The sequence below is a fragment of the Danio aesculapii genome, chromosome 9 (genome assembly GCF_903798145.1).
Source record: "Danio aesculapii chromosome 9, fDanAes4.1, whole genome shotgun sequence".
NCBI classification, from domain to species: Eukaryota; Metazoa; Chordata; class Actinopteri; order Cypriniformes; family Danionidae; genus Danio; species Danio aesculapii.
In genome coordinates this window covers 24,898,883-24,926,821 of record NC_079443.1, presented here as the reverse complement: position 1 = coordinate 24,926,821, position 27,939 = coordinate 24,898,883, and the positions used below count along the sequence as shown (strand labels likewise).

The following is a 27,939-nucleotide window of genomic DNA, read 5'->3' as shown; positions in this document are numbered from 1 at the left end:
TTTCAACACTGTTCAGTTCAGTCACTCCACATAAAATATGAGACATGCAGTGACCAAACCTCTCATCAGCAGAAAGAATCAAAAGGTTAAACTAAGCTTTACTGAGTGAGTGAGGAGCATGTTGTGTGAACAGAGAACTGGTCCAAAGTTCACTGCAGTGATGAAAGCACATTAGATTTATTTGGGTCAATACGAATCATCATGTTTATAGCCACACTAAGGAAAGACCCAAACCCAAAGTGTGTAAAGCAGTCTCTAAAAACTGTAGGTGAAGTGTCTTGCTTTTGTGGAATGTTTTTGAATTCATCAAAATAAACTGAAAGCAGATATTAAGCAGACATCTACACTGTGAAATATTGTCAGTACAAAAAAAAAAAAAAAAAAAAAATCTTGTTTTCTTTTGCTTTTTCTTGTTCACACAACTTTTGAAATCATCAGCTGTACTGACCTAAAATTATTTGTCAGTAATCCAAAAAACATTTAGTTGGGTTAACATAAGACAAAAAAACAAAACCTTTAATTTTTTTCACCTTTAATTGATAGTGTTATGAAGCGGACAGGAGACAGAGGTAAGGAAACGTTAGGGTGTTTATTAAATGACAACAAGGAGCACATGAAGGATAGCCAGGAGGATCAGGAATGATGTTGGGGTCTTTTCCTCCGTGGCTGGGTAACAGGAATACACGAGGATGGACAGCACACACCAGATACAGCTGACAGAGGATGACACAGACTTGGAAGGACTGGAAGACAGGACGATTCGGGTGGACCAGGAAGACTAGGAGGAATACAAAGAGAACAGGTAAGTAAAGCGTTTGTTTTAGCTGAGGATGACTACGCTGAGTGGTCGCTCAGTTGTCCGCTTTCGTCGAGACGAGCCCGGACAATGAGCGACTGGAGTGCTGTGCTTTTATCTGGTGCTCGTGAATGTGATGCAGCTGTGTGCTCATTAGAAGTCAGGTGATGGTGATCTTCGTGAGTGGGGATCGTGAGAGCCTGACCAATCCGTGACAGTACCCCCCTCCCCAGGGCCCGCTCCTGAGGGCCGACACCTCCGACGCCGTGGTGGTCTCCCTCTGCCTCTAGGCGCTGGGAACTCAGGGTGGCTCTCATGAAACTCCACCATGAGACTAGGATCGAGAATATCAGCTCTGGGAACCCATGTCCTTTCTTCGGGGCCGTACCCTTCCCAGTCCACCAGGTACTCCAACTGGCCACCACGACGTCGGGAACGCAAGATCTCCTTCACTGCGTAGACGGCTCCTTCTTCTAGGAGCAGTGGAGGAGGGGGTTCCTCTTCGTGGTCAGGCTCTGTGGAGGGAAGAACAGGATCGTGATAGGGTTTCAGGAGTGATACGTGGAATGTAGGGTGAATACGGTAGTGAGAGGGTAATTGTAGTTTGTAGGTGACGGGGTTAACCTGTTCCACGATGGTGAAGGGACCAACAAATCGGGGACTTAACTTGCGAGAGGGCAGTCGCATGCGTATGTCCCGGGTGGATAGCCACACCTTTTGTCCGGGTGTGTATCTGGGTTCTTCAGACCTTCTTCTATCGGCGGTTACCTTGCTTCGACGGACTGCCCTCTGCAGATGTTGATGAGCCTCGTCCCAGACTCTCTCGCTCTCCCGGAACCAGTGATCCACTGCGGGGACATCAGATGGTTCGCCATCCCAGGGAAAGAGCGGTGGTTGGAAGCCCAGGACGCACTGAATGGCGTGAGTCCGGTGGAGGGTTGCCGCAGTGAATTTTGGGCATATTCTGCCCAGCCCAAATACTGGCTCCAGGAGCTCTGGTGACCACTGCAGAAGGTCCTCAGGAACCGTCCCACCTCCTGAATCTTCCTCTCTGTCTGCCCGTTGGTTTGGGGATGATATCCAGAAGAGAGGCTGACGGCCACACCTAGGAGCTTGAAGAAGGCTTTCCATAGACGTGAGATGAACTGTGGACCTCTGTCCGACACAATATCTTCTGGAATACCAAATGACCTGAAGACTTGATTAAAGATATTGTCGGCTGTTTCAAAGGCTGTGGGAAGACCTTTCAGAGGGATTAGTTTGACAAACTTTGAGAAGCTATCTACGATGACTAGAATACAGGTATTACCTTCTGACGAGGGGAGGTCAGTGATAAAGTCCACTCCTAGGTGTGACCAGGGACGGTTCGGAATCGGCAAGGGATGGAGCTTTCCAGCGGGTAGATGACGTGGGCTCTTGGATTGGGCACAGTCCTTACAGCCCTGAACATATTGCCTCACATCCCTTGCCATGTTTGGCCACCAGAATCGTTGGGATACTAGCGAGAGAGTATTGTTGATCCCTGGATGTCCAGTGCCTAGCGAGGTATGTAAGGAGTGGATCAGATCTACCCGGTGTTCAGGTGGTATGAACTGCCGATGAGGAGGGCATCCCGGCGGAGCAGGGGCTTCCGGAGTGGCAACGACTGGAGGAGCGTTCCAGGTGATCGGACAAATGGAGATGTGTTCGGGAAGAATCTTCGTTGGGAGTTCTTCATGATCGTGATGCTCGTGTAAACGAGAGAGAGCGTCTGCTCTTAGATTCTTGGGTCCTGGACGATAGGAAATGGAGAAATCAAAACGTGAGAAGAAAAGTGACCATCTGGCTTGACGTGGACATAGTCTCTTGGCCTCTTTGATATATTGGAGGTTTTTGTGATCTGTGATCACCTGGAACGGATGTTTGGCTCCCTCCAACCAGTGACGCCACTCCTCCAAGGCTAGCTTGATTGCTAGAAGCTCCCTGTCTCCTATGCTGTAATTCTGCTCCGCCGGGCTCAACTTCCGAGAGAAATAGGCACAGGGATGCAGTCGGGGCGGTGTATCATGATGTTGGGATAATACTGCCCCGACGCCGGTGGTGGATGCGTCCACTTCCACCACGAAAGGAAGATTTGGGTCAGGATGAGTCAGGAGTGGGGCCCTTGTGAACTCCTTCTTAAGAAGGCGGAAGGCTGCGGCTGCTTCTTTGGTCCACTCCAGTCCTTTGGGTTTACCCTTGAGGAGATTAGTGAGAGGTGATGTAATCCTGCTGTAGTCCTTGATAAACCGTCTATAAAAGTTAGCAAACCCAAGAAACCTCTGGAGCTCCTTAATGGAAGTGGGTTCTGACCAGGATAGAACAGCCTCAATTTTCTTCCCATCCATACGTATACCGGTTTGGTCAATGATGTATCCCAAGAAATGAATCGACTTCTGGTGGAATGAGCATTTCTCCGCTTTGAGGTAGAGGTGATGTTCTCTCAATGTGTGTAGGACCTCCGCAACGTGTTGGCGATGTTCGGCCTCACTCCGGGAGTAAATGAGGATGTCATCTATGTACACTATTACAAAGTGGTGAAGAAACTCCCGGAGGACTTCATGAATGAAGTTTTGGAATACGGAGGGGGGCGTTGACCAGACCGTAAGGCATGACCTCATATTCATAGTGGCCAGTAGGGGTCACGAATGCTGTCTTCCATTGGTCCCCCTCACGTATTCTTATCAGATTATACGCGCTGCGGAGGTCCAATTTAGTGAAGACTTTAGCTTCTCGGAGCTGTTCCAAAGCGGCTGGTACCAGAGGAAGGGGATATCGGTATTTTACTGTACCGTTATTTAGGACCCTGTAGTCGATGCATGGACGCAGCCCTCCGTCCTTCTTGGCCACAAAGAAGAAGCTTGAGGCGGCTGGTGATTTTGAGTGACGTATGTACCCCTGACTCAGAGCCTCCCTTATGTAATCTTCCATTGCCTGATTCTCTGGAAGCGAGAGCGGGTAGATCCTACCTCTTGGCAACTGGGCATCTGGAACTAGGTCGATCGCGCAGTCCCATGGCCGATGCGGCGGTAGCTGGGAAGCTCTCTTGGGGCAGAAGACATCATGAAAGGAGCTGTACTCCTTAGGAATGTGGATAGACTGCTTCTCAGGAGGACTCTCGACCGATGTTGTAAACAAAGAAATGGGGTTCCGACCTTGAAGAGGGAGATTTGGAAAACAGGTAGGTGTACATCCAGATCCCCATTTCTTTATCTCTCCTGTGCCCCAAGAGATGATGGGATCGTGCTTCACCAGCCACGGGCGCCCTAGAATGATGTCCATATTTGCACCCTCCAGAACCAGAAATTGAATCCTCTCTTGATGTAACAACCCCACTTGAAGAAGGATGTCTTCGCATTGTCGATGGATACGGGTCGAAGATCGAGTGCACTGGGTTATCGGTTGTATCTGGTATATATGCGAGGACGCCTCAGTACGTAGGTGGAGTTGACGACAGAGGGATTGGGAGATGAAGTTCCCTGCTGACCCGGAGTCGATGAGGGCTGTGACAAGGAGAGAAATAGAGGCAGTAGTTATTTGTACGGTGGTAGTAAGTGGTTTACATTGTTCAATATTCGTACTGAATACACTCACTGAAGTCCGAATGGGACGAAGGGGACACTCCATACGGGTGTGTCCACTGACACCGCAGTATAGACACAGACCCCGGGTCAGCCTCCTCTGTCGTTCCGCTGATGTCAGTCTTCCAGACTCCATTATCATGGGTTCTGGTTCTGGAGAGGCTGTTGACTCAGGCGATTGGAGGAGTGCAGACGAGGGGGTGATGGTGTCCTGTTGATAGGAACGGAGACGATCGGAACATCGGAGAGAATGTTGGATGAATCTCTCCAGACCCATAGTATCATCTAATGTGGCCAGCTGGATTCGGAGAGTGGGTTCCAAGCCGAGCCGGTACGTGGTCAACAACGATCTCTCATTCCATCCACTTGCAGCTGCTAGAGTGCGAAACCGGAGAGCATATTCCTGTGTAGATAGAGTACCTTGCTTTAGATGATACAGCTGCTCTCCAGCGGCTACTTCCCCATCAGAACGTCCAAACACCTCTTTGAAATACTCCGTGAAGGTAGTGATGGAATTCATGACCGGCCCGGCTTGGTTCCAGATCGTCTCAGCCCATTTAAGTGCAGGCCCAGAGAGTAGTGATACGATGTAGGCGATCTTTGACTTATCTGTGGGATATAGAGAAGGTTGCATTTCGAATATGAGGGAACATTGTAACAGAAAACCATTGCACTCCCCGCTCCGCCTGAGTAGGGCGCTGGTCGGGCCATGGGACTGGAAGGAAGGGCCGAAGAAGAAACTGTGGAGGCGGAAGTGCTCGGTGCTGGTGGTGCGTTGGAAAGTGGAGCTGGTGGCTGTAGAATCCGCTTCAACTGGTCCACCAGCTCTTGAAAGTGATCGGGGGTGCTCATGTTGTCGTCGTTATTGGTCCGGGCTTCTGTTATGAAGCGGACAGGAGACAGAGGTAAGGAAACGTTAGGGTGTTTATTAAATGACAACAAGGAGCACATGAAGGATAGCCAGGAGGATCAGGAATGATGTTGGGGTCTTTTCCTCCGTGGCTGGGTAACAGGAATACACGAGGATGGACAGCACACACCAGATACAGCTGACAGAGGATGACACAGACTTGGAAGGACTGGAAGACAGGACGATTCGGGTGGACCAGGAAGACTAGGAGGAATACAAAGAGAACAGGTAAGTAAAGCGTTTGTTTTAGCTGAGGATGACTACGCTGAGTGGTCGCTCAGTTGTCCGCTTTCGTCGAGACGAGCCCGGACAATGAGCGACTGGAGTGCTGTGCTTTTATCTGGTGCTCGTGAATGTGATGCAGCTGTGTGCTCATTAGAAGTCAGGTGATGGTGATCTTCGTGAGTGGGGATCGTGAGAGCCTGACCAATCCGTGACAGATAGGTTCAGCATATGACCTTGAGGTGGGAATCGAAATCCGGTCACTGTGAACTCGGGAGTGCCATGTGTCAACACATAAACCATTACACCATTGGCGGCACCATTGTGCTCAACATTTAAAAACATCAGTTGCACTGACCTAAAATGTCTGAAGTTGAGTGAAAAACTCTATTGGAAATTGGTACTAAGAAATAAAACATTATCAGAATAAACAAACATAGTTCAATTGAAAATAAAAACTAAAACAGAGACGAATGTTAACGAAACATTTATTAGACACAGAATTAGAAACAGGACAGGAGGTAAAACAACAATAACGGTAAACAAGACAAAGATCAAAACATGACAGGATAAACAAGGAAAATGCTATGTAATGTTTCACATGTGAAGCATGCCTTCCTGTTTTTTTAATTGAACTATGTTTGTTTGTTCTGATCATGTATTATCACTTAGTACCAATTCCAAAAGAGCGTTTTTGTTTACTCAACTTTTGTTCAACTGAACTAGATATTTTAGGTCACTGCAACTGACATCTTCAACGGTGTAGTAGTTAGTGCGTTGACACATGGCACTCTGGTGTTCACGGTGACCCGAGTTCAATTCCCGCTCTGAGGTCCAATGTTGATCCTTCCCCTCTCGCTTTCCTATCTACACTCTCTACTGTCCTATCAATTAAAGGTGAAAAAAAGTTTAGTACATGAGAAAAATGTATAGAAAATACAATTTTTTTTTTGTTCATTCAACTTCAGACATTCCAGTTCAGGAGACAAAAAATGTTCAGTTGACACAACTTTAAAAAGTTGTGTTACAGAGTAGTTCACCTCTCCATAAAACTAATCAGCTTATGTTTACCCAACTAAATGCTTTTTGTATTACTGACAAATAATTTTAGGTCAGTGCAGCTGATGTTTTCAAAGGTTGAGTGAGCACGAAAAAGCGAAAGGGAATAAGGATTATGGTTTTGTTTTGTTGCACTGCCTTTTTTTTTTTTACAGTGTATTAATAATCTAATGAGAGTTTGTCGGATTAAAAATTTTTATATATTTGCCTGGGGACACAACCCCCACCCCTCCTGCCCAAATATGAAAAAACAATTTACATTCTAAAACCTGAAGATATGCCCATCATCTGTTTTGTCTTTGCATATGCATGATGCAGCTGGACTCCTGTACTAAATTGTTCAATTAACCATGACAAAATTATGCCAACTTTATTTGCATTGGTTACGATGCTGCATGTTTTGACTGTCATCTGCATGTAATATGTTAATGGGAATCACAATGACTTTAAAGGTCTACACGCACATTCAGGCCTTTTCATTACGTACATAGATCGAAGCTAAACCACTAAGAAATCTGGCAAACCTCTTTGCAAAACTATTTAATATATTCTGTGGAGAAAATGAGAAAAAAACATATTATCTCTCTTCATGTGATTGAAGGAAACGAAGAGTGAATAAATAAAGCAATTAGAGTGATTATACTGTGACAGGCACTGTGATGTGAAATGAGACTAAACTGCATTACAGACCAGAGGTTTAAAAGATGTATTAGTCTGCTAAGATCAAGTTCACAGTCATTTTCACATCGACTTTTCCATTTAACGCTCTTTAGCTAATCTTAAAAAATGACCTTATTTTCCCTAAATGCTACAACTAATACCCAAATTATGCGGTAATACAAACTTCAAAAGTCATCTTCAGTTTAGTATTGAAGACTTGCAACAAAAATGAGACCCATTGATGAAAAAAAGTCTCTTTTTTATTATTAAACATGTATTTACAATATAGCTGTACATTTACATTCATACAAAACAGCCCCTAAAATAATTGATATCAATAGAGGTACAAAATAGTTTGAGAGAGAAATATATCAAAGGACACTTCAGTTTCCAAAGAGAAAGAGAAAGATCTGTCAGTCCAGTCCTACATAATACACTTATCTTTGTGTTAACCGGGAACAAAGTATCAACTGGATAAATAATAATAAACGAGAAATAATATATAAATAAAAAAACAATATGATGCCACTTACTGTATGAAGATTATCTTGGTACTGGAGTAAACAACAGTTAACACCTGTTTGTTCATTTCATAGACTTTTTCAAGGAAGTGGTTGATTTTTAACAACCAGTTAGAATCTATAAGTGTGATTAAATCATTTCTATTCAATACTGATTTTTGTATTACAAACAAATATTACAGATCTAACCGCTACAGTTACGACCTATTCTGAATTGTCTGTGATGATTCAGTTATCCAGATCACTGAAGGACATCTGGTGTTATTCGTGTCATTTAGACTCATGTGAACTGATGCTGGAGGTTCAGTGATATTTACTGTTTCAGACAGGAATGAACAAGACACCTGATATTATCATCTGCCTGGTGATCTGATCTCTTCTGACGACCCATGGTCAGATTTCAAAAGAATGGTCTCTGATTTCTAGAGAACTGTTCAATGTAATTTCAATCAAGCTTTACTATTTGGCTGTCACTGTATTTTTGATGCTGGACCTCCAGAAACAGATAATAATATCAGGCTTTGCTTGGTATTATTGTTTTATTAATCCTGTCATGAATGAATAATGTTAAAAATAGGTGTAAATGATTTGAACTCTATGGGACTTGATGGTGAGCTCTATTATTAGTGTGACCTTCGACAAGTTGTGTAATGTCATTGTGTGTGATGAAGTTAATTACCAGGAAACTTTCATCATCACTTCACAACAACAACAGAGGAATGTGTCCAGTTAACTCGAAGAACTCAGTCAATCCAGATTCACATTACGTTCAACAGTTTGGGGTCAATAAGATTTTTATTGTTTGTGTCTGTGTTTGTGTGTGTTTCATAAAGAAGTCTCTTATTTTTCCCAAGGCTACATTAATCTGATCAAAATGTGACCTTGGACCGTCATTAAAAATCATACATAATCGGAAAACTGAATATATAAGCTTTCAATTGATGTATGGTTGATGAATTGTATTGGAAAATATTTGGCTGGGATGCAACTATTTGAAAATTCTGAATACTGAGAAAATTGCCTTTAAAGTTGCCTAATCGAATTGCTTAGCAATGCACATTACTAATAAAAAAAGTGTTATGATATATCTGCAGTAGAAAATGTACAAAATGTCATCATGGATCATAATCTTTACTTAATATTCTAATGATTTTTGGCTTAAAAGTAAAACGCTATCATTTAACCCATACAATGTATTGTTGACTATTGCCAAAATATGCCCATGCAACGTTTGGTTCGACTGGTTTTGTGGTCCAGGGTGTTATTTCATAAAAAAGAGAAATGTTCTGAATATGAATGTAGATATATGTATTAACATCTTTTAAACTGTAATTTAGTCCTGTGATGTAAAATCTGACATTACTCCAGCCTTTAGTGTCACTTGATTCTACAGAATTTTTTCTAATATGCTGATTGGTTGCTCAAGAAACACTTAAATGTTATTATGAGTAGAACATTCACGAGAACGTAATTTACTTGAACTACAAATCTGGTTGCATGTTTTACAGTACTGTATTTAATGTGAAGTAAGAAAATAAAGTAACTAAATTGGTTAAGGTTTAGTTTAGATACAGATGTAGGTTTCAGGATAGTACATACCTACTGTAGTTATTACCCAGTTTATTCAATTATTATGATAAGTATCTGAAACAGCACTTTAAAAAATGCTACCATTTTTTTCTACCCTTATAGCTGTCGCTTTTAATCAAATATAAGTATCCTTGTAGAGTAAAAGCATTCAATTACAATTTAAAATCTTATTGACCCCTTACAGTAGGATTCATCTGTTATCATTATTAGCAGATATTTCACATTATAACACATTTAACTCTACAATATTTCTGCACATTGTTTCGATTTCTGAATTAAGTCACATTACTGAACAAATTTGGTCTCTGTTAGCAGATTATTTGTCAAACAAAATTATTTAGCTATGGGCAGTTTGTCCTGCAATTTCTTTTTTTAGGCATGGACACATTTCATTCCTAACAATGCTATGAGGCAGAATAAAACTATAAGCCAGGCTTGGACAAGCTACTATCCTCAGCCTGAAGTATTATACTATTCAGAAAAGTGTGCCACCTTCCTCTCACAATGTTGCCACTTCCAAGATGTTTCTGGCAACCTAAAAAAAGTCACAGGCTTACAATATGTGTTTGTTTCGTCTTGTTAACAGTAAGATTAACACTTGAGAATCGCATTCATGCACTACAGATGACAGCGTCACTCTCCAATCCGGCTTCTATCCAGAGGGCAATTTACTGAGTTAATACCAACACCTCCTAACACACCACTCACATCCCATTAATGACCTAAAGTTGATTAATCCAACACTTGGGGCAAGCACTGTGAAAACTACAAGCTACTACTTACACAGATCAGACGTTTCCGCTGTTCCCAAAGTGAGGAAATTTCCAACTAAGCATCCGTACTGGACACGACATGTTTGCTGAAGGAGAGCTGAACTGAAAGCTACAGGGCAGGACTGTCCATCAGATGTAGTACTCCTGCATGCTGTCTCTCATGGACTTGTGAAGGTGAAACTCTGCCCTGTAAGCAGCTTCAAGGCTACGCTGGTGCTCCTTTTCTTGCAGTGAGGCAGTTCTTTGAGCTTGTCGATGTTGGTAAAGGAAGCGGAGCATCACTGCCAACACGCAGATGGTACTGAACACTGCTGCCGTCACCACACCTGACAATTACAGCAGACAGGAGGATTATGGGCGAATTATGGTGGAAATGAGGCTGCTCACACAGGACACATTTGTGCATTTATATGAAGTTAAATTGAGTGGATTGGAACAAATGCAGAAAAATTTAACTTTTCCAGATAAAAAAAAATTGGGTAATGTACATTGAACTGTTCAGAGCTGTCTGTGGAGTTCAGGTTTGCATGGATGTTACAGTTTTGCATCCTCTGTTAATCATTCAACATTCATACAAGTTAAAACACATAAGAAAAATAATGTCAGATTTCACAATGTATATTACCTTTCAAAAGTTTGGGGTCAATTTTTTTTTCATGTTTTGTTTTTAAAGAAAATTATTCCGTAATCAAGGCGGCATTTAATAAATGTTAAAGAAAGTTAAATGGTTAAATATTTATTACAATTTTAAATGACTGCTTACTTATTGTATGTAGTTTTAAATGAAATTATTACTCCAGTCATTATTGCTTTTAATGCTATTATTATTAATAATAATAATAATACTAATAATAATAATAATGGTGACGCAGTGGCGCAGTAGGTAGTGCTGTCGCCTCACAGCAAGAAGGTCGCTGGGTCGAGCCTCGGCTGAGTTGGCATTTCTGTGTGGAGTTTGCATGTTCTCCCTGCATTCGCGTGGGTTTCCTCTGGGTACTCCGTTTTCCCCCCACAGTCCAAAGACATGCGGTACAGGTGAATTGGGAAGGCTAAATTGTCCGTAGTGTATGAGTGAATGTGTGTGGATGTTTCCCAGAGATGGGTTGCGGCTGGAAGGGCATCTGCTGCGTAAAAATGTGCTGGATAAGTTGGCGTTTCATTCCGCTGTGGCAACCTCTTTTTAATAAAGGGACTAAGCTGAAAAGAAAATGAATGAATGAATGAATAATAATAATAATTCAAATTAAAGTAATTTCTGAAGGATCATGTGACTGAAGACTAAGTAATGAAGCTGAAAATTCATCTTTAAAATCACTGGAATAAATTATTAAATTAAATTATAAACTACTTTTGAACAGTTGTTTTTATAGTGCAATAACATTTCACAATTTTACAATTTGTACTGTGTTTCTGATTAAATAAACTAGACTTGGTGAGCAGGAGAATCTTATTTCAAAACATTTAAAAATCCGACTGACACCAAATGTTTGACCGGTAAGGAAAAAACTAAATTAAATTAACTTAAGTTAAATGACTTGAGCTCTGGTTTCCCTCACAGGTATGTATGAATGTGTGTGTATGAATGAGAGATGAGTTTCCCAGCACAGGGTTGCAGATGGAAGGGCATCGACTGAGTAAAACATATGCCAGAATAGTTGGCGGTTCATTCCGTTCTGGCGACCCCTGATAAATCAGGGACTAAGCCAAAGGAAAATGAATAAACAAATGACTTGAAATCAATTCCTGTAATGAGCACATTGCTCTGCTTAATTGACAGAATAGTGTAAACTACCACAGAAAAATATTTACGATTTGTAAATTGAAATGATATTGTATTATAAATAATGAAAAGAATCTGAAACATTTCAAATATGTGATCGTACCCATAATGTTAATCTTAAATCTCTATTATCACAGAAAAGATGCAGGAACAGAATAAAATGATTTGCACCCACAATGACAAGAAATATGCTAGTGGATGTAATTCTTGAATAATCTCGTTCTACAAATACTCTTTCTCGTTTAATGGAAAATTATGCTGCCAACAAATAACAAACAGTGAACAATCCCTCGTGACAGTTTCAATGGAGATTTTATTACCATAAGTTACCGCGCACAACAAATTACCAAAACAAAGTCATTACCCATTTCTGAAATAAAGGGAGCAAAAAGAAAAAGATGAACATAAACAATACGTGTGATAGTGAAAGCTCATTTCATACTTCACTGACTGTTACAAATGAAACAATGAAGCAGACCGAGGTGGTAAAACAAACCTCCGATTACAGCGGAATCAGGCTGACTGGCGTCTTCATGATGCTTGTTATCTTTTCCCACCTCCTCGCCATGATCTACAGGAGCACGACACATGCGGCACACAAGAAATACAGCACAGATTCAGCTGCAGAGAGATGCACTTTCTCTGATAGCACAATATATATACAGTAAGTGCTACATGCAGTTTTACTTTTTTTTTGCCAAGAGTTGACTATTATGGCTTATTCTCTTTATGTTATTTCACATTCAATATTTTACAGTAACAGTATATTTTATATTATATTTTTTTTTGTGCTTTGGTTGCGTGGCAGCTCTATGTAAAAATGTTTAATGGGTTTAAAAATGGGTTTACTCATTTTTTTAATTAACATATACCAATCGCTTTTTACAGTGTGAATCAAAAAGAACTGACACTGATATATCTTATTTCATCTGCGTAGAAAATTCTGAATGCTTTGTTTTATAAATGATCTCTCCACTTAATTCTTCATAGCCCACTTTTCCACTAGTTTGACTATAAATGAATAATTGCTATATGATTTAAAAATATTACATCCAGTTAAAGTCAGAATTATTAGCCCCCCTTTGAATTTTTTTTTTTTCTTTTTTAAATATTTCCCAAATGATGTTTAACAGAGTAAAGAAATTTTCACAGTATGTCTGATAATATTTTTTCTTCTGGAGAAAGTCTTATTTGTTTTATTTCGGCTAGAATAAAAGCAGTTTAAAATTTTTTAAAAACTATTTCAGGGACAAAATTATTAGCTCTTTAAGCTGTATTTTTTTTTCGATAGTCTACAGAACAAACCATCGTTATACAATAACTTGCCTAATTATCCTAACCAGGGGTTCGTTTCTGATAACCCACGTTGGCCAAATAAGGTTGCAAGTTCCATCGTTACTAACATAGTTCGTTAATTTGGCATTTCCCATATCCGTCAGTCCAACAAACATTCACACACTGCGCCGCAAACTTGTATGATTGCAACTACACCTCTTGGGCTGTAGTAAGAAACATAATTCCTGGCTGTGTTCTATTCCCAGTTATCCCCCCTATGCCCTATTCTTTTAGAACATTCTAACATTTAAACTTGGAATGATTAAAAACAAAAGCTTAAGGTCACCTCTCTTAGGTGTAATTTGCTTTCAAAATATTTTTACAGTTCAGTTTATGCGATCTTCATGTTACAATTGCGTTCCCTTTTGCAGTGCACTTTGAAACATTGATGTCATTTTGAACGCAGCCGTGGCTCTGACGAAAGCTATAGTTGACCTATTATTTATAAGCAGAATTTATGTTACTGGCTCATGACGAAAGCTATAGTTGACCTATTATTTATAAGCAGAATTTATGTTACGTCTCAAAAGCTTGTGAAAACAAAAAACATAGCATACGTTAATGCTTTTAATTTATAGTAGGTTATTTATCAAGCATCTGTATTGTATATGACATGGGTCTGTTGGTTAGAAGAATTCTGCAGTGGTTTGCTTGTGTCAAACTGTGAGAGAAGACTTTTAAAAAAATAAATAAATAAATAAACAATATCCTAAATAATAATAATAATAATGATGATAATAATAATAATAATAATAATCATCATCAACATTATTAATATTATTGTTAAAGTAGGATTTTTTTTCATTTCCTAATAAATAATAAATATTAAATTTTATTTATTAATAAATAGCCTCATTATTTATTTATTTATATGATTAATATATGAGATTAGAATACGTGTTGGCTTTTGTAAGTGGTTTTTATGTTTTAGAATAGACTATGGAATATTCTCAATAATATTTGTAAAGGAAACATAGGCTCTTTTTCAACTATTATGGAAAACGAGTGCATGTTTTTACCAAAAATACTTTTGGATTTTAATTTAAATGTGAGTGCGTGTAAAACAATATAACTGACACAAAGAAATTATGGGGTTCTTCTCTAAAGAAGTAGTTACTCCACCCCGTATAGAGCGTCATTATGGGTGTTTTACTTAATAACTAACGTGGTTCAAATGATGGATCTGCGACAGAGTAACTATGGGTTTTGGGAAACACTCGTCACTACATCATTCTTTTCCCAAACAATGCATTGTACTATGATAGTTAGAGTTACGTCGTTGTTTGGGAAATGCACCCCTGCCTAATTAACCTAATTAACCTAGTTAAGCCTTTAAATGTAAGTGACACAAGCTGTATAGAAGTGTTTTGAAAAATATCTAGTAAAATATTATTTACTGTCATCATGGCAAAGATAGAATAAATCAGTTATTAGAAATAAGTTATTAAAACTATCATGTTTAGAAATGTGTTCACAAAATCTTCTCTCTGTTAAACAGAAATTGGGGAAAAAACAAACAGAGGGGCTAATAATTCAGGGGGGCTAATAATTCTGACATCAACTGTAGAATAAGAAGCATATTGCAATAACACTATAAACATACAGTATGTGGTTCGCAACAAACACATTAGCGTTAACTTAAACGAGACTATACTTGCACAACGTTCATTGCATCTAGCAACTATTTAAAGTGTTCTTTAAGTGCTTTATAAAATAGATCTATTTTTCTCCTGACAAACAAACCCAGACAAAGCAAGTCTTTTTGATGTCTACAATAACTGTAGAACCACATGAGCTATTAGAAGCACACAAAAAGCCCAGCAGGTAAGCGCAATACATGTACAAGTCAATACTACTTTATTAAAGTCGACCTGTGACTCACTGTAACCACAATTACTGTGGTGAGTTCACATATTGGCCATGCTTTCTCAAACTGTGATTTAAGTGATGGATGTAATATTTCTGACAACATTCAACATTAAAACTATTCCTTACATTGACTTGCAGTCATTCAAAGGTAACAATGCTTCATTCCAAAACCCTGAACTTACCTAAACGGGACACAGAAGTTGAAAGGTCAGCCAAAGCACCGCAGTTTGACTCCAGTAAATGTCCTCGTATGCTGACCAGAGAACTTCCCCGGTTCAATAACGCTGCCTTCAGTGGAGCCACATGATTGTACTGGACAGAAGAGAAGCAGCCGACAAATCCTTTGGATCCAGCATGAGCTACTTCATCATCCATTAAATCACTTCCTGTTTGAGGAAAAGCATTTGAATACAATAAAAAACAGGCAATAACATGAAGTCTCACTGTTTTCAAATGCCTGAATATTCCAGACACAAACACAGTTCTGCTCGTTCACTATTAATAGTGTGTTTTAAGTGTGTTTTACGACTGCCAGGCACCTTGAGAGACTGAAAAAGGATAAAAGCCTTCAAAGTGCTGTAATGAGCTGTTCATAGTTGAATCACTCGTGTATAATGTCAGGAAAGAGGACATTTCAAAACCATCAAGCATCGTGACAGGCACTGAAAAGCCATGTAGCGGGAGACAGAGGAGAGGAAGGTACAGAATAGCATAAGTTGCCTATGAAGACATTTTAAAGAAACAAGTGGTTTATTTGCCTCTTTTTAAATAGGATTAATTAAATTGATTACCTGTGACTTTTCCCAAGATCAGTGACTTCATAGAGTTAAACGTGGCATCAAATGAAAGAGTGTACTTCTTATTTTCACGGTCAACCTAAGAAAGACAAATGAGAAATTTCTTTCCATCATGAAATGTCAAGTGGCTTATGCTTATCAGGTTTTGTCCCTTTATTTGGTAGCTGAAGTTAATACATATTAAGAGAGAAAAAACTAATCTTACATATAAATACTATAATTCTTAATCAAATACTAATAATATTCTAATATACCTATAATTTAGTCATATAACTAGTATATGTTTATTACATAATATTATGTGTTGACTCTTTTCTTGCACAAATTGTGAGAAAAAAATAAATACATTTAAAGAATAAGCACTGAATACCACTTAAGTTCTACAATTACATTGAATTTTATTTCATGATTGTAAATACTTGCCAGAAAAATACCAACAAATTTACTCCTCTTAAAATTATATTTACTGTAGTTTTAGTAATTTTCCAGTTTTTACACTTAGGGTTCTAATTTAACAATCTAGGCGCAAAGTTTAAAGCACAGGGCGCAAAAGCATTAAGGGCGTGTCGGAATCCACTTTTGCTATTTTAAGGACAGAAAAATACGCTCTGCGCCACGGCGCATGGTCTAACAGGGTTGTGCTTATTCTCTTAATGAGGTACGGGTGTGTTTTGAGAATAACCAATCAGAGTCTCATCTTCCATTCCCTTTAAGAGTCAGCTGCGTCGCACCATGGCGCATTTGCTATTTACATGGCGGACTTTGCAAGTAGAAAAACTTAACGCTTCACTAGCGAGAAGACAGTTAAACAGACCATCTGCAGCGTGAGGACAAAGAATGAGCCTCTTCCATTCGGCCTTTACTTTCACTTTCTCTCTCTCTCTTTCATGGATAAGGAAACGGTGTTGTACACTCCACTGAAGACTTCCATTAGGCTACATAATTAATGTAAGCGCCAATATTTGTTTCAAAACTATTTCTAAATTCAGTTCTAATTTCCAGCAAACGAATAAATGAACAATAATAAAGAAGTGTGGTCAAAAAAAGACACGTGCTATGCCCCATATGGTCCAAAACCTGACAGGTGGACAAATCTAAGCTTGTTTTTAATAAAACAAATATAAATATGCATATAATAAATAATACTCATAATAATAATAACATACAAAAGCAAGTTGTCATAAATAAACTGAAAAAGCCACCCCGAGATGAAAAAGGCATGAAGGCAGTGGTTTTTATATTTATGTAGAAAGTAATAATTTTTGTAACATTTTATTCCTTTAATTCGTTTTCATTTGTAAAGATATTTCTGTATTGCTGTACATTCTGCATGTTTAAAGCAATGAGTAAGTGAGGTGCATAACTAACACGCTCTGCGCTGGACTTTAGACCTGCTTTCAGCTGGTCTATTGCACAGTCTATTTTAGTTCCTCAGAATAGCAATGGGCTAACAATGCGCCTTAACACACCTCATTTCTAGAGCGGAACACCCATGAGTCCACAAAGTGGCGCAAATGGATTTGCTTTTTAAACAACGTGGCGAAAACCGTAAAAATTAGGGTTGCGCTGGCCTGAAAATAGCAACATGTTGGGGCAAACACGTCTTGCGCCTTATTGCGCTGGATGTATGATAAGGTCCCTTATTTGACAGACTAACATTTAATTTTTTTTAGGTTTTTCATTTAAATTTGAACTATTAGGTTAAAATGACCAAAAAAATGGTTAATGTAAAATTCCTTATTCAGAACTATCTGTACTGCTTCATATGTTTATCTCATTTCCAAAAGCAAAGCAACTAAGCACACTACAATTATGATGTTTCTGTTGTGTTTTGCATGTTTCATCCATGCAGTAAAATGCAACACCTGAACAAACACGTCTTTTCCCTCCCGCTGGATGTGAACTCTATGTAGTCGTCCGTCTGCCAGGCTGCTCAGGATGGGACTGAACACATCCGGCCCCTTCTCCTTATGCAGCTGGTACCAGATCTGCAAACTCCCTGAGAGAAACAGATCAATGCATTAGCATATTTGGCAAAGTTACTTATAGCTCCAACTAAGGATGAATGATTTTGCTGCGAGCTTGTTGTAAATCATGGTAAAAATCCATTTTATTATCCATTTGGTACTTGGATTAGTCAAGCAAAAATTAAAACCATGTAACTCTAGTCACGGTGAATTATGTATGTTCCAATATAATTGTGAGTCATCCTGTAGTGTTGATACAGAGCTCAGCAGATGGACTTCAGCTCCCGAGAAGAGTCTTGCATAAGTCTATGAGACAACGTATTTATATATAGACGATGCAAGACCAAAGCAGCTGCTCTAAAAGATTTATAAATATTAATTCCCTGGCAGCCTCTAGCCTTTTCACTGTGTATCGAATGTGTCAATAGACGTTATCTGTCCCTCCTACACACATATAGAGCAGATAAAAGGTCAGGGTGCAGGTCTGTGATGATATTCCCTCACAAAGTTGCTACAAGTAATATTTCGGAAACCTCTTGACTTTCTTTGTGCGCCAAGGATTTCTGCACTTAACACTTTCTGTCAATATTTCTGTGGAGCATTGTGTGATTGGATTAAACACAACATGCATGTGGGTGGTGCTATTTACTAGGAGTGAGTGCTGCACAATAAAAATCCATACTTTGGTAAGCCGGGTGAAGGCATGACTGATCTTAAAAGCATAGATCTTTTGCCTTTGACTTCTGCCATGAAACACAAGCCTTTGTGCTTCATATTCATCCAGCACTTTTCTTTACCATGAAAATGAATGGTGACAGATAAGAAATGCTTAACTTAAACATTTCCTGTATCTGTATTTTTAAACATAGAGCATTTAAACATAGATCTCATTTATGCCAGTGGTAAAAAATGTCACATGTTCTCATAATCAGTAAAAATTATATATTTTTCTTTCATAAAATGAAGACTTAAGATGATCACATAAAAAAAATGTCTCTGATATGTCTTTTTTTTTCAGTACAAACTGTTGGCACACTGACAAATGTAACCGATTTATAACTCTTCAACACAAGCTCATTAGAAAGATTATTTTGTTTGCATTTTTGTGAAGCTGCAAAAATGTACTTAAACATACAGTTGAAGTCAGAATTATTAGCCCCCCTGAATTTTTAACCCCCCTTGTTTATTTTTTCCCCAATTTCTGTTTACTGGAAGAAAAATTTTCAACACATTCTTAAACATAATAGTTTTAATAACTCATCTCTAATTACTGATTTATTTTATCTTTGCCATGATGACAGTAATTAATATTTGACTAGATATTTTTCAAGACACTTCTATACAGCTTAAAGTGACATTTAAAGGTGTAACTAGGTTAATTAGGTTAACTAGGCAGGTTAGGGTAATTAGGCAAGTTATTGTATAATGATGATTTGTTCTGTAGACAGTCGACAAAAAATTTGCTTAAAGGGGCTAATAATTTTGACTTAAAATGGTACATAAAAAAATTAAAACTTTTATTCTAGCCGAAATAAAACAAATAAGACTTTCACCAGAAGAAAAAATATTATCAGACATACTGTGAAAATGTCCTTACTCTGTAAATATAATTTAGGAAATATTTAAACAAGAAAAAAAATTCAAAGCGGGGCTAATAATTCTGACTTCAACTGTATATCTGATCTTTTCAGTTTGTTCAGTAGCTCACTTTGTACTGTGTTATACTTGTGATTCAGAGCACAAGTCTCGTTATGCTCAGCTTCACAATGAAGATAAAAGTGATGTAAAACTATGTGGCTGCGGTACATTCTCTCTTATGTTTACTTTTGAAAACACTATTGGTTGGGTTTAAAGAAGGGTTTAGATCAGTGGTTCGCTGGATTAGGTGATTTGTATGAATAGCCACGCCTTCACATGGACATGTACAAGAAAGATGTGTGTCTGACAAAACATGCCTCAAGTAATGCATTTTTGATTCACAAAGATGTAGACTGTGCACTATAATGAATTTTTTCATCTGAAACATGCAACAGAATGTACCAGGAGCAATGTATTTTAAATTTTGCAAAAATGTAAGCTGAGGCACAAAATTCCACTGAGCCTGGGCTGTAACTCTTACATATAGCATCTTAATGAAGACTTGAAATATGACATATTTGTACTATTTCATTATGCATTTCACTGCTTTTTTAAAGTATAATATTCTCAATATTTTATAATTATTAAGCTTTCAAATTTGTTTTTGTATTTTTAGCTTGACAGCTTTTGGTCACTATTTAGTTTTTCTGTAAAAAAATAAAAAGCTGCTTGAAACATGTTGCCTCACAAAGAAAGAGTACCACATTGGTTTAAAATCCAATAGAAATGAATGTATGAATAAACTTTCATTTTTGAGTGAAGTATCCTTTAAATGCTTTACTGTGAGCCTGAAAAACAGAATATAATTCTCAATGGTAGTCATGTGATAATATCCAACCCAGTTTGGCCGTTGATGTTTTACTTAACTGTGATTTTTTACAATTCATACACCTTCCAGTGATTTATAAGGCTGTAAAACTGACCAATTAAATCTAAATGAGCATGATTAATCAACGGTCCTACAGAATTCATCTAATTATAGTAGAACACAAAGTACCATAACTTTTTATGTTTCATTTAATTTAATCTTGCAGTACAGTAATCCAGATAACAGAGGTGTATGATCTATGTAATTCATTTAGCACTGCAATATCTCTATTATAGACATATAAACCTTTCATACATTAATGACACCCAGGATTGAGAATGATATATGATATAGCCATCTCACCATTTCGTGCGAGGATGACGGCCACGTACTGCTGGCTGAGAGTGTTGACTGTGAGGAGCATGGCGGGACTCTGAGTGGTCTGGAAACTCAGTGCCATGTTGTCTCTGGATTTGCTGTATTGTGAAGGGACTGACAGAACTGCGACTGACCGGTTCTGGATCACAGAGAACGGCTCCTGAAAAATGTAGGTGACCGATGCTCCTCTTTCAAAGGACATGGACACCTCTGTGGACACAAAAGACCAGATGGACTTTGTCATTGGCTATAAATCTAATCCGAGTACACTTGATTTCCTGAGTACACTTGACATTTTGTTTAAACTTTTAACAGGATCTTTAAAAGTCATGCATTTATAATATAAATAGATTCTATAAGTAATGGAGTGGCTTGTAGAAAGACTGTTAGCTGAAATGCACAATATATAAGCTGCTGTATTGCTATAGGGGACTAAAAGATTTAGTAACACTTTATAATAACTACACACTATAAATCATCTATTAAGCATTAGCAAATAGTTAATTCATTATTTGTTAAGCATTAACTCAACATTTATATATGTTTGTAAGCATAACTGCAGCTACACATGCTGTATTCTTGACTTATAAGCACATGTATAATGTGCTTAATAATTGTTTTTTCATACTTTATTACTCATGCATCAATTACTCAATGCATTATTTATAAACCAGCTGTATTTAAGAGTAGTTGGTGGCTTTTAGAATCATTTAGGATGAGTAAGTAAACGATTAATAAACTATTAAAATCAACATTTATCCATTTATATATCTTATTGTTCATATATCATATTGTTAATGCTTTATTACCTCAACTTCATGCAGTGACCTAAAGTGAGGACTATTTATGCTTTATAAATCCCTTAAAAATGACAATTAAAGACTTGGTATCAGATGAACAAAAATGTTTGCAATCTTATCTAAAAAATAAAATTACTGTAAACTTTAAACACTGCAGAATAACATCAGTGTCAAAATACAATTAGAAATAAACCCAATAAAAAATTGGATAAAACAACAACAATATAATAATTTAACAACATAGTATGGTACAACATTTCAAAGTAATTTAGCGAAGTTTAAACTTTACCATAATTTTATTTTACATAAGATTGCAAAGATTTATTTTCATTTGATGCAGTTTCATTTGTGTACCTTCAAATGAATAGAAACAAATACATTTTTCCTGTTTAGCATATAACTGAGTCTTTAATTATCATTTATAAGTGATTTATAAAGCATAAATAGTCCTCACTTTAGATTAGGTCACAAAATTGGATGAAGTTGAGTTAACAAAGCACTTATTAACATACAAAGTAGCTATTTGTATTTGCCTGAATAATAAGACATATGAATATTAATTTGAAAAGTTTATTAATTATTTACTTATGCATTTTATGAATGATCTTATAATAGCACCAAGTTAAGTAAAGCAAAAATAATCATGAACAAAGTATGAAAACACAATCATTAAGCACATTATAAATGTACTTTTCAAGAAAAAAAAGCATTTGTAGCTGTATTTATAAACTGCTTACTAACGTCTATTAATGTAGAGTTAATACTTAACAGATAATTAATTAACTATTTGCTAATGCTTAATAAATGATTCATAGTGTGTAGTTATAGTGTTACCGATTATCTGAATTTTTTTTTATCAGACTGAAAGATTCAAATTTGGCCTGCTAAATCTGATAAATTATGAATGACTTCTGCTGGTTGAAACACTTAAAATGCATGCTGCTGGCCACAAGGGTTTTGAATAGTGGCAATTACATGACATAACATGTCACACGCAGCAGATGTATGTTTTAGAAGTGTTTTCGCTAGAGGAAAGATGAGATGTCGTCAGTGTGGGAGTTTTTTTTACTTCAGATTTGCAATTTGTCAGTTATTTCTGAAACGAAATCTTGTAGTGTCTGTTCCCTGCACTTACATTTTAGAATAAAATCAGTTTTCCAATGTATCAGCTTGTCATTTGTTTTTGTTGTCAGGCTGAAAAAATATTTCAAGATTTATCTTTAACAGCCTAGGTTTTGGTTTTCGTCTTACAATTATAAAGAGCTATTCATGTCAACCAAAATCTTCATATCGATGCATTTCAAAAATTTTGTTAACAACTTAATAAAAAGTAACATAATAAACTACATAAATCTGTGATGGAAAACTCTGTTGGCTTAAAAAATTGTTGTCTGAAGGCTGTATAGATTTAACAAGTCAACCATGTGCAATATTTCTTTCTTTAATATTAGATATTTCCTGTCTAATTTCCTTAACATATTGATTTATTATAAGTAAACGAGATGAACACTGTAAGTAGACAGAGAGACAGACTTTTACAGTTTATGATGCAGATGTTTTTTTGACCGGTGAGCCTATATTCCATATATGACGTTTCCAATATCATAATAAGTCTGTGACTATCCAGCTGAAACCAGGACAAGTACTTCTGCATTAATAATTTTATTTTCGTCTCTGTATTTGAACAATGTGCATCACCACAATGACAGGCTCTATTAGAGACAGGCTGAAGAGAACAGAACATCTCATCCTCAGTGCCTTTGATCAGCGCAGCTCATCAGATCAACCAAAGGAAGACTGCTTTATACGCACATCTGACTTTTTGATGTCTTCCTGAATACACATGTATAGATTTTCCCTTCCTGTTTACTGACAGAGATTACATAATACTATTTCTGGAGAAAATCATATAATAAATATACATGTGCCAGAATGTCACACTGTAACGTTCATCAGCAAGATGCTTGAACATTCCACCCACACAAGAAGATTGAATTGAAACATAGCAAGGTTAGAAAAGCCATTAAAGTCAATATGGATTTGTTGTTCTGCCCTAATGAAAGGGCAGCGTTTGTGAACTGAAATATGCTTATGAAAAAGTTGCTTTGTTTTCGATTCTGTACATCAAGATGTTCAATCCCACTCAACACATACGCCTCCAAGACTTCTGTGCCTTCAGTGCTCATACAGGCAACATCAAAGCCCTCCAATCCAGCAACACTGAGCCTTTGATAGAGCACAGTTATTCAAAGACTGGCAAAGCTTACCCACTAACATATGGCTACATTATTTTTACAGTACATTATGCTAATATATACGTAGACATCGCAAAGTCATCCATGAATTCATGTTACACATTACATGCCAGTTTCATCATGTCTGAAACAAAGATGATGCAGTAAGAAGTATTCATTAATGCATAATGTCTGTTGGCGAATCGGTTCTATTTTAAAATCAGGATTTGAATTATTAGGTTGCATCTGTTCATTAAAAAAGAAAATGCATTTCATATTTTATTTATTTATTTTATGGGTCACACTTTATTTTAAGGTTAATTCACACTATTAATAAACAATTAATTATGACTTTTGCCTCAATAAATTGAAAAATATTTGCTGCTTATTCATTTATTATAAGGAAGAAGTTAGGTTTAGGTATTAGGCATGGATTAGAATAAAGTCATAGAGAATATACTTTATAAAAAAACAGCCAAGTTTAGAGGGGTGGTCCACAACAACTTCATATTTTAAACTTTAGTTTTTGTATAATTTACTTCCAGAAGGAAGTTGGAACTGGGGGACACGTAATTAGAGCTGTAAAAATTTACTTTTCGATTTTAGGTGAAAAATCGATTCTGTTGGAGACGTCCAATAGATAAATAGGTACCTAAAAAGTTCACAGAGGTGGGGTGATGACCAGAATGGAGAAGTCGTAGAGTAAAATGAGAAAATATGATATACCAGTGTTTTGGAATATGGAAAAACTCTCTTTACGCTGTTTTCATCTGTTTTTATATTATTTGTTTCTATTTTATTTATTCTTGTCTCTTTTATTCCTGTTCATGTAAAGCACTTTGAATTGCCACTGTGTATGAAATGTGCTATATAAATAAACTTGCCTTGCTTTGCCTAATGTAGCTGTGTGAACATAAACAACATCCTCTGAATGTAATATGCTCAAAGTTCAATGCAAAGGGAGACATTGGTTTTTACAGCATTAGCTTAGCAAAGCCTACAGCAAACTAAGTTTAGGGACTACATAAAAATACATCCGGGTTAATGATGTCATAAAGCCTTTAGGTTATGCACATACACCCTGCGCAACGAAGGGGCGTGGCCAAAGGCGCTATAATGTTATGGAAGAGAAAGCTAAAATGCCATCCAAATGCTGCTATTTTAATGGTTTTTCACAAATGAAGCATGAGCACACATTGTTTTACAGCCCATAAACACAACTAAGCCCTGAAATACACTCTGGACCACCCTTTTAATAATAAGCAGGAAATAAGCCACATGTTAATAATGAGAATTGGCACTTAAACTAAATTGTTATTGTTTTGTTATTTGGTTTTCATCAAATCATAAGTCTCTCTCTAATAGATTATGTAATAACTAACAATCAGGGCAGAAAATGAACAATCAAATAAATGAACTGAAAAATCTGTGCTGACTATATGAAAAAAGTATTACTCAACAGCTAGCCAAATCACAAAGACTGCACTGCATGTTTTAGTGATATTTGGTGTCTCTTTTTTCATATTTATTATTTTATAAAACTGGTATTCCTTTGCAATCAACAAGTTACATTTCAATTATATTACTTCTCTGTCCTTTTACACAGATGCTGGGGATGCTGCTGGAAGTATTCATTATTCCATAACCGTGCACACAAAAAGCTATTTTAGATTCATGAGTCTAATTGTAAGAGTGCATCTAAATATTAATATTTCATTGCACATGTATTTTTACTTATTTAATTCTCTTTCATTTTATGTTATTAGCAATTATGAAAAATATTTTAAGTGCTTTCTTTTAATGATAATTTTCTGTGTCTAACATATTGGTCTTAAAAGGTTTATTTTATCAGCACATTACCTTCTGTGCAAGAGGGTCCTCCGTAAGCAGAGTTAGTGCAGTCACACATGTAACCGCTGCTCTTCTCAACGCATTTCCCCCTGTTGTGGCAGAGCCCGGCTGAGCTGCTGCAGTGACCTGCACATCCTGAACTCACTCCCGGTGTCACTTTAGCCCTTTCTTCCAAGTCAAAATTCACTCCATTCATGTTAAATGCCCGAATACATCCGAGAAAGCCTCTTTGTCTTGTAGCGGTGCCCCCTGAGAGATGAAATTATGGAAAATGAGCAATCAGAAATACTTTTCAACAGCGGATGCATGAAAAGGAAAGAAAATTGCTTTTGCACTGACTGAAGAAAAAACCCAACTTTTACTCTGTAGTGTACTTTTTAAATGTCCGCTTTACCAACAAACAGCTGGTTTCCAAGCTGAAGGCGAAGGTGTCCATCAGGTGGTGTTTCGATGATCCGCAGGGGCAGCTGGTCGACCTGCAGGCAAGCCTCTTTCACATTGCGCTCGGCTCGAACCCAATGCCACTGCCTGTCGTTCAGTGGCACAGGAGATTTGACTGTCAGGACTACTGGCCCATCGCCCACATTGAAGGAGAAAGTCACCGCTGAGGGAGCTGGATGGACGGAAACATGGGATTTCAAAGCAGAAATCTGAACACGTCTAACCTCAATGATAGGATTAAAGCAAAATCATATGTCAAATATATCTATGTGTTCATTTAGGTTAAACAGTAACTCCTAGCAACTCTATTTAGCAATAATAGATTAAGCTGATCAACTTATTTACTGAAAAAAAAATCATCCCAGGAATAAATTAGATGAGTGAAAATCTGGAATGTTTTAAAGCCAGCATGTTTGTCCTTTTTTCCACTATACCATTATGTACATCCAATTTGAAATGTTTCTGGGTTTCTGATATGAGAAAAAAACTGTAGGGAGGTGCATGATTTTGATTTTTAGGAAACAATTGTATCGTTGGATAACAAAATGGAGGAAGATTTGAATGCCAGTTTGCCCACAGTTGTGGAGGATTACTGCCCATTAAAATCACTATTGGCATGCACACTCTAGTGCAGAATGTTTTCAGATGGCTAATGATGACAAGAATTAACAGCTAAATTTTACAGACAGAATCGTATCATATTCATTCGAATCACTGGCTCCCATTAAGGCAGGGGTGAAACAAGAGGCACGTTGATGATGATGTGAAGGAGGAGCTCAATTTTACAGAGGGAGTAGTATAATTTGAAACACTGCCTGGGCAGAAACGAGACATGAAGAAAAGTTGATTCGGGATGGAGGAAAGGTTATGGTATTTGATTAAAGATTATGAAGGCAAAATTTGTACAAAATATGAAATGCAGAGATATATCGTTTATAACAAATGTTACTAAAAAAAGAAGAAGTGCCTGGCATATGTTTATGCAGCAGATGCCTTTCCAGCCATAATGTAGAACTGGGAATCATCCATAAACTCGCACACGAATTCATGAACTATTATTAGTTTATATTATTAGTTTATAATTTATTATTTAGTTTATATTTTATGTATTTAAAAGAATTTAACTAAATTAAACGGCATTAACATTGTTAATGTTAAGAGCCCAACAAGTCTCTGCTTTCTCTCTGTAATGATGTATTCCAACATTACAGTTATAAGAACACATCAAACACAAGAAAAAGTAAAAAGACACATTATCTGTGAAAAGTTCTCATCCAGTTTGCTTATTAGTATAGATATGGGTATTGATTCAATAACGGGGTGGTTAAGTACTGAATTTTGCAAGTTTAATCTTGAATGTTTTTTAATGTTGATTTAATATTCTGTACAATCTTATAGAAATATGCAGGGACTCACAGCTCAGCTCAACCTTGATGAAGTCGTGAAGGCCCATGTTTTCAAGGAAGACACCAGAGGGGGAGGCGGTCTTGAAGAAGAAGGAGACATCGAGAGAAAGCTCTGCCTGCAGAGACGCGAACTGCAGATACGAAGCCGCTTGATAAAAAGACACAGCGTTCCACAGGGACTCTAACAGAGAGCAAGAAAAATACATGTCATATATTTGATAGCCAAGACAGCTAATAAATACATTTTATTCATAGAAATGTGTGCTATCTTTCTGTTTTTTTTTTATCTTTCTTTCTTGTTCTCTTCCTAACATCATGTTTGACAACAGAGGAGTGGTCTTACTGTCCCCAGAGCACTGCAGAGGCCCCACGACATACATAGCTTCAGAGCCCAGTCTGTAAGTGTCACCGATCACAATCTCCCGCACGGGCAAGTGCTCCTTATATGAGAGGACACCAGTGTCATTCTCCCTGTAAACAAAAGCACACATTCAAAACAGTCCTA

General features: G+C 37.5%; 1 protein-coding gene across 1 annotated transcript in view; it reads right to left on the bottom strand.

Annotated features, from left to right (window-relative positions):
• Positions 1-7,528: 7,528 nt before the first annotated feature.
• Positions 7,529-27,939, bottom strand: part of cntnap5a (contactin associated protein family member 5a) — a 112,498-nt gene continuing 92,087 nt past the window's right edge. Inside the window, exons 15-24 of the mRNA XM_056465263.1 lie at positions 27,778-27,905; positions 27,445-27,615; positions 25,982-26,200; positions 25,597-25,836; positions 20,688-20,912; positions 17,777-17,910; positions 15,906-15,990; positions 15,297-15,500; positions 12,407-12,481; positions 7,529-10,456 (exon numbers count right to left, since the gene is read on the bottom strand). Coding sequence (XP_056321238.1) covers positions 10,260-10,456; positions 12,407-12,481; positions 15,297-15,500; positions 15,906-15,990; positions 17,777-17,910; positions 20,688-20,912; positions 25,597-25,836; positions 25,982-26,200; positions 27,445-27,615; positions 27,778-27,905 — 1,678 coding nt within the window. The 3' untranslated portion in view covers positions 7,529-10,259. The remainder of the gene's footprint in view (positions 10,457-12,406; positions 12,482-15,296; positions 15,501-15,905; positions 15,991-17,776; positions 17,911-20,687; positions 20,913-25,596; positions 25,837-25,981; positions 26,201-27,444; positions 27,616-27,777; positions 27,906-27,939) is intronic.